This window comes from Pundamilia nyererei, unplaced genomic scaffold (assembly GCF_000239375.1).
Source record: "Pundamilia nyererei isolate P.nyererei 1_Seehausen unplaced genomic scaffold, PunNye1.0 scaffold00072, whole genome shotgun sequence".
In the NCBI taxonomy this organism is placed as follows: domain Eukaryota; kingdom Metazoa; phylum Chordata; class Actinopteri; order Cichliformes; family Cichlidae; genus Pundamilia; species Pundamilia nyererei.
The window spans coordinates 957,155-969,629 of record NW_005187473.1 but is presented as its reverse complement, the minus strand read 5'-3'; the positions used below and the strand labels follow the sequence as shown (position 1 = coordinate 969,629).

At 38.5% G+C, this 12,475-nt stretch overlaps 1 protein-coding gene across 1 annotated transcript in view; it reads left to right on the top strand.

Annotated features, from left to right (window-relative positions):
- The window catches only part of LOC102208068 (contactin-associated protein-like 4), a 118,949-nt gene that overhangs the window by 53,882 nt on the left and 52,592 nt on the right, over nucleotides 1-12,475 (top strand). Inside the window, exons 6-7 of the mRNA XM_005736945.1 lie at nucleotides 10,900-11,075; nucleotides 11,484-11,630. Coding sequence (XP_005737002.1) covers nucleotides 10,900-11,075; nucleotides 11,484-11,630 — 323 coding nt within the window. The remainder of the gene's footprint in view (nucleotides 1-10,899; nucleotides 11,076-11,483; nucleotides 11,631-12,475) is intronic.

Genomic DNA, 12,475 nt, shown 5'->3' with positions numbered 1-12,475 from the left:
GACTTTGTCTGCTGTGATGACGTGTGTTTTGATCTTAATAGTGTGCCTGATTGTCATGTTGTCATACTATATAATCAGGGACTATTTTGCACTCCTCAAACAGTTTGCAAGCAACATATTCACACCAACTGAACATGGTAATGTTTTTGGAAGGACCAAATCAGCAGTGATCGACTTCCTGAGGACAATGACTGAAACTCTGTGCTGGAGAGTGAGTGAAACTTCCGATGTTTGAATTGAATTCAATATTTTGGAAGTTCCTTGAGCCAACTGCACTGGCAAACTCTGCAGCTCCACTCATCTGTTCATTTATTTTTCTTTCATTGTTTAGTTCTGCGAGTAAATGTCAGCTAAACACGCAAACTGTACAGCGTAATTATGCACTCACTCAGGGTCCAGAGCTTCTAAAATCCCTTCTGTGTATAGCAAATTTAATATCTTGCATGTTTTGTTCCTATAATGAAATGGAACAAGCTTGAAGTCACTCTCAACCCATCTGCTGGTTCACTTGCATGTTTGTCAGAAACAATTTTGGGAAATACCTCTGATTCAATTTTGATGAAACTCAGGGGAATTATGGTTCTTTCTACATATGCCTTTTAGCTCACTACAGTGCTTGTTTGTTTATCCATATGTCTCAAGCTAATTAGAAAGAGTGCTATATGTCTAACTCTGAAAAAGTTGGGATGCTTTGTAAAATGTAAATGAAAACAGAATGCAGTCATTTGAAAATCTCAAAACCCATATTTTATTCACTGTAGAACATAAAACCATATTAATTGTTTTCCAATAAATATTAGCTTATTTTGAATTTCATAGCAACTAATTAAAATAACTGGCAACTGATCAGTAACATGACTGTGCATAAAAAGAGCATCTTAGTAAGGCAGAGTTTCTCATAAGGTAAGATGGGCAGAGGATCACTAATCTGTAAATTGTGTATTTCACAATAATGCTCATCAACATAAAATTGACTATGAATATGTCATCATGTACAGTACATAATATCATAAAAATATTCAAAAAATCTGGAGAAATCTCTGTGTGCAAAGGAAAGGACACAAAATCAATATTGGATGCATGTGATCTTTGGGGCTTCTAGGGCACCATATTAAAAACAGGCATGATATTGTTATGGAAATCACTGCACAGCTTGGGAAGACTTCCAAAGTTCATTGTCTCTGAACACTGGTTACTGTGCTGTCCACAGGTACAGGTTAAAGCTTTATCATTCAAAGAAGAAGCCACTGCCTGAACAGTAGTGATGGGTCGTTCGCGAACGAAATGGCTCTTAGAGCCGACTCTTTGACATGAACGACGCGAGCCGGCTCCTTATCGCGAGCCGTCACGTGGTTTTTTTTTCTTCTTTCTCTCACCCTCTCTCTCGCACTTTTTTTCCGCTTCACTCTGCACGCGAGCCTTGTGCTTTACGCTGGGCAGAGGGGGGAGGGGCGGTCGTTACACTCAGTAGCACAGGAACAGAGCCAGAGGGAGAGAGAGAGAAAGAGAGGCAGGGACAACAACGTCACATTAGAAAGGTATAGTAATCATCCACAACTATTTTCGGTTGCAGATGATAAAGGATTCAGAAAATTTATTCATGCAGGCCCATATGACAGAGAATATGCATGTTCTTTTTGTTTTCATATTATAATTTATATTTAATTGTGTTGTGGTTTGCAGTGTTTTGTGTTGTTTTCACTTTAAATTTGTAAAAGGAAACAGCTGAAAATTTAAATGGTTAAAAGTTGAAATGTGAATAGTTGATTTTTGTATTATATGATTTATTTATTAAATTTTATGTGGAGTGAATAAATAAAAGTATATTTACGGTGGCCCCTAGAGACAAAGCACATATAAACTTCAAATCACGTACAAACTCTGAAGCATGTACAAACTCCAAAACACGTAAAAACACGTACAAACTCCAAAACACGTAAAAACTCCAAAACACGTAAAAACATGTACAAACTCCGAAGCACATAAAAACTCAGAAGCACATAAAAACTCAAAACACGTACAAAAGACAACAGAAGTGCTCCAGGATGCTGGGCGCAGTGTTGAGCTTTTGTTATCTTGTGGCTATACAAGCCAGCAAGTACCAACGACCAGATTTGGTGTGTGATAGTAACAGGTAAATGAACTTTTTTTTAAATTATTTGAATATATATGAGTGCCTGTGTATAAATACACAAACAATACACACATGCTTTCAATTGTGTAATTTAAGTGATCTAGTAGCTCTGCTTTGGAAGTTTAGTTCATGCTAGAAATGTGTTTTGGAGATTGTACATGTTTTGTCTCTAGGGGCCACCGCATATATATATATATAAACATATATAAATAAAACCACTTTTTTTACATTAGTAATTCCTTTTGTGCATAATTTTATATTATTGTTAATAATAAATTAATTAAAGCAACAAAACAACCTGAAGAGCCGGTTCGGAGCCTCTTTTTAGTGAGCAGAACCGAAAGAGCCGGATCTCTAAAAAGAGCCGGAAATCCCATCACTACTGAACAGTCTCCAGAAAGGTCCCCAATCTCTCTGGGCCAAAGCTGAATTAAAATGCACACATGCTACTATCCCATCCAGACAATACCTTTTCAGGGAAAATCTTGCACATTTCAGCAGGATTCCTAAACCTCACACTGCCTCTATTACAGCAGCACGGCTTCATAATGGAAGTCTGGGAGCTAACCTGACCTGTAGTCCAGACCTTTCACGAACTGAAAACATCTGATACATCACAAAACAAACAAACGAACAAACAAAAAAAAAAAAATGCCACGAAGAACATCCAGGACTTTTGAGCAGCTTGAACCCTCTATCAGACAAGATTAGGACAACATTCCTCTCACAGGAATCCAGCAGTCAGTCTCCTCCGTTTCCAGATGTTGTTAGAAGAACACGGCATCCTACACAGTGGGAAACATGGCCCTTTCCCAACTTTTTTAACGTGTTGTTCAAAATGAAGAAATACTTTTTTTTTAAAAAAGGATACATCTGATATGTCCTATATTTAATCTATTGTGATTAAAATATGGGTTTGTGACATTTGCAAATCAATTCTTTATTTACATTTGTTTACACAGCGTCCCTACTGTTGTTATCTGGATTTGTACATATCTGGCAGATACAGTCAATCAGAATGTTGGTGATTGACTGTCAAGAAGGAACTTGTGTTTAGCTTTGTTCTTTTCTTGTCTTGTTTGTCTCACTGATTCTTAGCTATTCCCAGACTCTTCGCCTCTATCTAGTGGGGGGTCTCACTTTCTGGCCGTTTCTCTCCCAGCTTGACATCCTCATCTCTCTCTTTTAATCTATAATATATGATGGATGCTATAAACATGTGTCAAGGATGAACACTGTGGAGCACAGTGGGTTAGCATAACATAACCCACTGCCTGTGTGGAAGCTAATGAAGGTAAAATGTTGTGATGACCATGAAGCTACAGACACAGGACTCAAAAGCACAACTTAGAGAGATAGAATTAAAAGTAAAAAATAAATAAAATAAAATAAAATAAACACTCTTCACTTTAACAAAAAAGTTTGGTAATCACTCAGCCGCTGACAGGGACCAGGCCATGGCAGTACAGGGAATCTGGGAAGTCAAATTCCCTAAAAATGTACACTGGGAACTAGAGGCTGGAGCACACAATACAGTCTGGCACAGAAAGAGAGGTACAACCATATTAAATAAACTCTGGGAATGGCACAATGAGGCACAGATGACACTCATGATGGTGGAGATGACACAACACTGAAGTGCCTAAAACACGTGTATTAAAATAAAATAGGAAACCATGATGAATGACAGGAAAATAGAAAACATGACCCAAGGTGCAAGGCGAGACATCGTGTGTGCGTATCTGGCGTAAACAAGGTTAAACCTGAGGTGCTGTTGGACTGCCAGCCTGTCGTATTATCACCATATGGCAAAGCTCTCATCAACCGTGCCATCTGGCTGCTGGAGTACTCTGCCGCTCTGCTCATCAGCCAGGCCTTCCTTTCAGTTACAGCTGAAATTAAAAGTGCAGCTTCCTGAGAATATATCACTTTCCCTCAGAAAACCATATTTTGTGGTCCTAAATGAAGTTATATTCCAAAAGTGAAACTGCAGATAATTAATCATAGAAATTAGTTTTATGTGTTTATTTATTTATTTCTGTGATGTAAGATTGTGTGGTTATATTTATAACAAAGCAATAATTTGATCTAAAGTTAAACTTTCTTTGATGTAGAAATAAATGAACAAATAAATAAATAAATAAAAAGCACCACTTAGTCACTGTACTTTTCATTAATCACAGTATTCTCTTATCCCAAAACAGGGGGCATGCAGTATAGTTGAAATTTTGCAGACTAGTTGTTTGGTTGCTGAAAAACTGAGTGAGACTTGGTACCTGCTCTTTGTGTGGGTGAAAGCAGAATTCAAAGAAAGATTAGGTTAGAGCATTGATGAACTAATGGTAGCACACACCAGAAGGTCAAGTAGGAGTATGATGCAACAGAGAGCATCCGGCTGTTAGAACTAATAATCGATCAAAACCTTCTTAGATGCACTATAAGCACCGAATTTCCCACAATTCCTGCCATGTTTTGATTTGTGGAAAACTGAATATTTTGACCATCACTATAAGCAAAGCTGAGTTTGCTCCATGCATATATTGCTTGAAGATTGTCCACCAGATTGGATGTGATACGAAATATGTGCTCTATGGAGAAATAAGTCCTCCAAACTGGTTGGCAAGTGGTTCCTTGGGTTTATGACAGTTCCTGGTGAAATCAGATGCAAAGAGGTTGCTGTGCAAAAAAACATCCTTACAGTTGCTTTGGTAATTAACAGGTTGCCATGGATGCCTGTAGTTTGCATGGAAGACACAGACTTGTCTGCAAACACTACCTTCAAAGTAAAAGTGTGCTTCAATGGCGCAGCAATGGCTCAACTTTTACTTTGAAGACTAACAATTTCAGTTTTCTAGCTGTGTTGCATTTTCCACAGTTTCACTGTAACTTGGAAAACACATGTCAACTAGTCAGTTTCTTTCATGCATACTACAAGTGACACGTAGCAGTCTGCCAGCAACCAAAGCCAGGTATTTGCAGGTAGGAAATATATGTTTTGCTTTAGTGCACAGTAGCTGCCAGGAGGGGGCACTGAGTGTCACTAGGCCTGAGAGATGGGGCTTTATTAAACTTACCCTACAGGGGCACATGTTCGAAATGACAGACAAGTCAACATCATATGTTTAGTGATCATATGACAACAAAACCTGAGTACAATACATGCTGTACCATTCAGTTCACGTTTCACAATTGTCAGACTTCCTGCATCATCCATTTACTTAACCATAATTAAAAGCATTTCAAGAGAAGACATAATTCAACTGCATTTTAGTGTTATATTAATGTTTGAACAAGGGACCTTTGCCATGCACGCACGCACGCACGCACACACACACACACACACACACACACACACACACACAGGCTGAAAATCCCAGATTCCCTCAGCTATTTTTCTAAGATTTTGTGAAAGCCTAAATTTGCTGTTTCCAACTCCAGGCCTCTCTCTGCTTCTTTACATCCCCTCACCCTAGTCTCACCCTCCCCTTTCTGCATTCTTGAAATAAAAAGCAGAATATTGTCCAATTCCCATTATGACTGGGTGGAAGTAGTTTATTTCCCTGGTGGTATTGTCTAGTATATGTCAGCTGGAAAGAGGCGTCATCTGCAAAAGCTGTCAGTCTGACATCAGCTCCCTGAGTGACGCCTGTCACATCCCTGCTAGACTCAGTCCGATAGTCAGCAGAGTGCTCAAAGAACTTGGCTGGGAACGACAGTAAACACAGGATTGTTGTTGTAACGGTGCAGAGATTATATTGAGCTAAGTTGCGATTATCCTAAAAATCGGACTTTGCCTCAGTCACAGCACTGATACTGCACGCTCTCTTTATTGCCCTGCCTCTCTGTCAATCCCCACCCTATCGTTTTTTTGCTATTGAAAAAAATCTTCATGTTTATTTATCAAAGCCTTTTTCATATGTGATCCAAATTCTGCCTCTGCTAGTTCTTTTTTCAGATTGAATTATTTACCTTTAGCAATTGCATGGTATTCATCTTTTGTCTTCTTCCTCCCTCCGAATCTCTAAGGAGCTTGGAGTCTACAGACAGTGTAATTTAGATCAATAGCTTGGAGCATCCACCCTGAGCCACAGCATGCTCCTCCACAGTCAGCTGTTGGAAGACAAGAGAAGATCAAACTAACAGAGCTAATAGATAATAGCAGAAGGTTTAGATGCATTATCTAAACACTGAAATATGTGAGAGACTCTCTGAAGCTTTTCACAGTTATCTCTCCCTTTTGCCGGCCTGATCCTGTCAGTCCCGGTCCTCTCTTTAACGGTGATTCATGTCACTTCACGAGAACAGCAAGCTGGCTGAGACAGAGAGGTGGCTGTGAACACTGTGAACTGGGTAAATGTACAGCTTATAAGGTTGCAAGTGTTTTCATTAATTAGTGAGCAACATCCATTAGCATAAGTACACGTCTGAATGGAAACACAAAGACAGGAATAACAGACAGACCAATAGACAGTGACCAAGGAGACAGACAGTCAAACAAACACATGCAGTGAGACACTTAGACCCTCTCTGTGTGCCTGTGGCTGTCCAAGCAGTTGGAATAAATTGACTGGCTCATTAAGATTTATGTCCGCTATCCAAAACCATCTCATTTCCTCTATGCTTTACATTTATCAAAATGTCAGTTTGCTGTAATGTAGCCTGCTGCTTCATAATTCACTTCAATTCTGAACTGCCATTGGAAAGCTGTAATACACAGCAGTAAATGCGCTGAGGGCTCCAGTGCCTTTTGGACAAATGGTGTTAAGTATCACTGACGAAATTAGGATGGCATTAGAGATCCATGCAGGGCAGGCTGCATGTTAAGTGAAAGGCTTTCTTCTCTCCGTATTCTCAGCAGTGAGGACATGCTGTGTTCACTGTCTGGTTTCTGGCATTCTAAATGGAATATTTCAGGGTTTACAGTAGCACGACTTTGCCTCAATCAGCATTTTGCTCATTGTACAGAGCAGCAAAAGCTACAACTAGATCTTCCCCCCAGGCATCTGAACAGCGCCGCTGAAATGAGATGAATGTCTTTGGACAAAGTGTGCCAATTGGCAGAGAAAATAGAAGACAATGAACTGCGGTGATTGCTGTTGCATTTGCTTACTCAATTCCACTTTGTCTACAGCAATTTACTCGTTTTGTATGCTGCCTCCCAAGAGTCCCAGAGGAGCCAGAAAATGGAAAGAAACCTCTTACTGCACTCCCCTGCTGTATGATAGGTTTCTTACTACTGAATTTTTTGGTGCGGTAAAAATAAAGAATGCATCTTTAAAATAGAATTTAAAACAATTTAAAAAAACCCCGCATAGTTCATTGTTTAAAGGCAAATGTAAAAATGTAAATGACTGCCGTCTTGTTTGCCTTTGAAGACACTGGGAAGTGAAAGAGATTTGTGGCAGAAAAAAAGGAGAACAAATGGAGGACTCTTTCTAAATATTAATTTACTGTGGATGGTAAATATTGCTATAACTTCTTGCCTTTCACACTTACTATAGGACTGATTTGGTTCATTTAAATTTATGGTAAGCTAAAATGAATGTTTCAAAAGAAGACATACTTTGTCTAGAGAGACAAAGTATGTCTCTGACAAAGAATTCAAAAAAGAATAGGAATAGCATCTTTGGGGTATAAATGCCAACCTATGCTATAATTATCTACTACTCTGTGTCTACAAGGGACTATCTAGCACTTTGATCTTGATGTTGTTGCTTTCATGTTTTCTGTTTTGTAGGTTTTTAAAAAAACAGTTAAACACTTTTATGTTCCCCTCAGGATCTTAGTGATCTCTTAATTGAGGTTTTTTGTAAACAAATGCAAGTTGTTGCCAGTGTGGTAAAGAGTTTTACCTTTAGACTGTACATTAAAATGGACATAGCCACTTTGACATCATCTATACGTTTGATACTTAATTCTCTCTGACAGCAAATGGGATGCCAATTTGTGCTATTGAAAAAGATACTGTATTTACTGGAAAAACTGAAGTATTTTGGTAAAACATCTTGATGCATTTTCAATCATCCAGGTAAGTAAATCTCCAAAAGTTGATTCTGTTCATCTGGACGTAGTGTTTTCAGTGCGAGAAACGTTTCGTCACTCATCGTTTCTCGCACTGAAAACACTACGTCCAGATGAACAGAATCATATTTTGATAAAAAAATAACACAAATTGTCATTTAAAACAGCCACAGCCATTAATTATATATAATATAACCAGATTATATAACCCTAATATAAATAGGTGGGTAATAACTTATAAAAATGTATCCCATGTTGTTTTCAAGACAAGATAACAAGAAAAAAGAACAGACCCAAAACATGTTGTATCTTGATATAACCAAGGCCGTTTATGCAATACTCAATTCATTTTGGATTTTTCATAGAGGGTACTGCATCTGCAATTTTGTTGTGCAACCTTGTGTAGAATAATGATAATTAAATTAATCTTGATCTTTTTCAAAGCCATTGATCTGTGAAATGGTTTGACACCATTGGTAAGACTGTGTGTCCTACCATTCTCATACACAAAGATGCAAATACATGAAATCAACAAATCTGAAACCCACTCATAGTCAAATTCTTGCCATGGATGTCTTGCTCCTTTTCTTTCTGTATGGTATGAAATTCCTCGTAACTGTGACTAAAACTAAGAATTGGTTTTGAGAATGTGTGTTAGCTTTGCAGTGAAGTTGTATTTTAAATGCTGGCACTGTTACGGTTCTCTTAAATTGAACCTTCTTTCTCTCAGCTTCCTATTAAACTTGCAGGCAAGGAGAAGAGGAATAAGGGAATCAAGACTGACAGAGAGTCAGAAAGAGATTCATTAATGGAAGTGAAGTGTTTCTATTATTGTTTTCTCTTAAACTACTTGTTTATCCTCAGCGTAAGTACTGGATGCAAGAGGAAGACAGGCTTCTGTCGATGGAACTAGGCTAGCTGTTTCCCATGTTCCTATCTCTGCGCTAAACTAAGCTAAGGTAGTTGTGTCCTGATCAAAGCTCCATTGTTGAAGCCCCTGAAAAGTTGGTTTCAGACTGGAAGTAAGTTTGGATACTATTTCACATTAATCACGATCTCAGTTAAACTTAAGAGCATTGTGTAGCCACTTATTTGTTTAGCATTGAATACTCACTTAAATGTTTGTGTAATCACAAACTGTGTTATAAAAGATAGAGACACTGATCACTTATTGGTTTGTGAATTTTAATACTGTTTTCCTCGATTTGGCTATTTTTGGCTATTTTAGTCAGTCCTGCATTTTTTAGGAGGTAGGGATATATTTGGAGAAGCTGGAACGTTTACTCATCAGCTAACATTAGCTAGCTTCATTAGCAAGGTGCCTCTTTAGGCTACAGTATGAGCAGAACACACAGGCGACTTAGTGCTAACGTATTAATAAAGTAATACTAGCATAACCAAACTGAATTACAATACATTTAACCATAGCACTGTAACATGAGATAGCTAACAGCCGGTGTGTACTTTTAATCCACTTTTGGTTCGTATAAAAAATTACTGATGAGATTTATTTACGTACATTTATTTATTTATTTTTTTGCTTATTTCCATTGCAAAATTGAGCATTTTAGCACAGGAAATAAATAGGAGCGACTAGCTTTGAGGAACTATCCTCAAGTTGCCTCTAGACTACCTGCAGTTTTTGTGACTTCCATGTTAGATTTATCTTTCAGATTTTAATTTTAATTTCATTTAATTTGATTGTTAGTAGTGGGAAAACTGTCGTTGGACCTTTGATTCATAGCTAGAGCACAATACTAAAGACAATTTAGGATAAGTCTAATATATCTGTGTAACATTGCCAATATAGAAAAAAATGAAGTCACTGATGCAAACTTTGAATGCAGCGTACTCCCTTGTTGAAACCTGAAACTGATACCCACAGTTTGATCTATTCAGCAAGTTGATCACTGACAGTTATTTTAGATTGGAGAAACTAGTTGGTTTAAGATAGTAGTGGTTAAAAACCTCAAACTGATTTGGGGAGCAGGCTTCAGATTTTTTGTAAGGTTTCTTCTTTCTAACTCCCAGCCACCAATTTTCCAGCATTTACCAGCCTTTTGCGTAGCTCTGCCCCTAAACACACAATGAGGAGTTGGAATTCTGTAATTTGAACTGTCTTTCTATCTGGAAGAAAACACCTTTCATAATTAATGACTTGGCTTATATCTCTCCTTTTGTTGTAGCTCATTCTGTCAGCAGAACCTCGTTTCCTAACCAACATATTGGAGGACCCAGAGATAAATCCACCTATCAGACCTACTGGTGTTGGGTCTGTCATTAATTATGTCCTGGTATCATTTTGTAGCATCATCATTTCTCGTACTCTGTCCTCCTCCCTCTCAGCATACAGAAATGTGCTCTATAATGAAAGAGGGTGACCTCAGTGACCTGCTTCTTGTTTTGAAACAGAGATTAAAAAATATCCCACTGATGCAGCAATCTTTCCGTGGCGCTTTTTGTTTTGATAGATTGAACACAATCCCTTCCTATAGGTGTTTTGCTGGGAAAAACACTGACTATTTTCTTTACAGATGTTTGTCCTTGTTAAAAATGTTTTATGGATGTTCTTCTTCAAGTGCGTTGGAGGTAATAAACTTCAGGGAAAAAAAAAATCAAAGATCCTCAGCAGGAGATGCATAATGGGATTTCTGCGTTGGCCGGGGATGTTGCTCTTCTCTGAAATGTACCATGGCACCGACATGACAACTTTTCTCTCGCTCCTCTCTCCCTCTGTGTTGCAGGTGTGAGTTCATCCTCTGGTGGTCAACTTCTCGTTTCCCTGGGCAGTCTGCTTGATGACCAGCACTGGCACCATGTAAAGCTGGAGCGGCTCAGCACTCACCTAAACCTGACCGTAGATAAAAATACACTGCAGGTTCAAATACCGGCTGATCTCAGCCACTGGCACATTCACACGGTGAGAGGAAACACACAGACACACACACACACACACACACATTCTGAAGCAAATGTGTCAAAAGCGCATCCACTCCTGCAGAAATATTCATTTGTTCAGCAGCGTGAGTGAGTTAGAGTGAGAATAAATCAGACAGGACATTCAAGTCATATTAGTTCTTCTAGTGAATGAAAAGGCAGAAGGTGGGCAGCTTTCTGTGCCAACCAGCTTGAGAGGGTTATTCAAAGGGGCTATTCAGTGCATAATTTAACTGTGTGAGTGTACTGAGGCAATGAAGAGGTGTTTTTGAGCTTATTTTTCTGCGTTAAAAGGCAGCGTACTCTGTGAATGAACCTCTTACAGCAACCTTGATGTCATTCAGAGGGAGAAGGTAATATTATTATAGCGTGTTTTGAAATTACTGTGCAGCTGACGGTGGCGGCTGTCCAGAGCCACGGACTGCAGAAACCCATCCTGTCCAACAGGAACTTTCATGGCTGCCTTGAGAACCTGCTGTACAGCGACATCAACCTGATAGACCTGGCCAAACATGGCAGTTCACAGGTCGCGATAGTGGTGAGTCATTATATTTCAGCATTTTATGAATTAATTTTACCACAAGCACTAAAAGTAATAGTGTGGTACAATTTTGCCTACTAATTGCTTGTCACTCATGATGCCGAATTAAAGCTGTAATGTTATTAATTTAAGTTTTGCATGTTTATATTAATAATTCTGAGGACAGCTCTTTGCATACACGCAGTTTCAAAAAGTTTAGTAGAAAAAAAGCAAAAGTTTTTGTGGAGTCTAGGATTGAGAATGACTGCTATATGTCACCGTGTAGTAACTCCTTTCTTTTACACAAAGCTTTCATTGTTAAATATGTAACAAAAAAAACAAAAAAACATGGCCTCATCTTAGTGTGCGTAAAGGAGAAAAGCTGAGTCCAAGTCCAAAGCCAGCTCAAAGACATCTGTTCTTTCAGTACAATATTCATTGTTGTGTTGGGGTTCACTTGCCGGTTCATCTTCATGCATCTCTGCTTGTGTAGGGTGTATGGCACATTCATCTGTCGTTTAGCAGCAAGTGCCTTGACTGCCTCCACAATCCATTTGTAATATCTGTAAAGTATTCTAAATATTTTATTTCAGCTTTTTGTTTTGTTTTGCAAGAACTGCAATGTTGAGTCCTATATGACATTTCAAACCTACGAGAAAAGAAGAGATTTTTGAGCATACGTTGAAATTGCTTCATTTTTGTGTACTAAGTAGTATTTTCAAAATGCATCTTCAGGAATCACTTCTTTTCTAATAGGTTTGTAATGTCATGAAGGACTCAGCATTGCAGTTCTTGCAAAAACTAAACATTCAATATTAGTCCTGAGTCCAATGACTCCACCATCTAGTCGAAGCCTTTCTGTG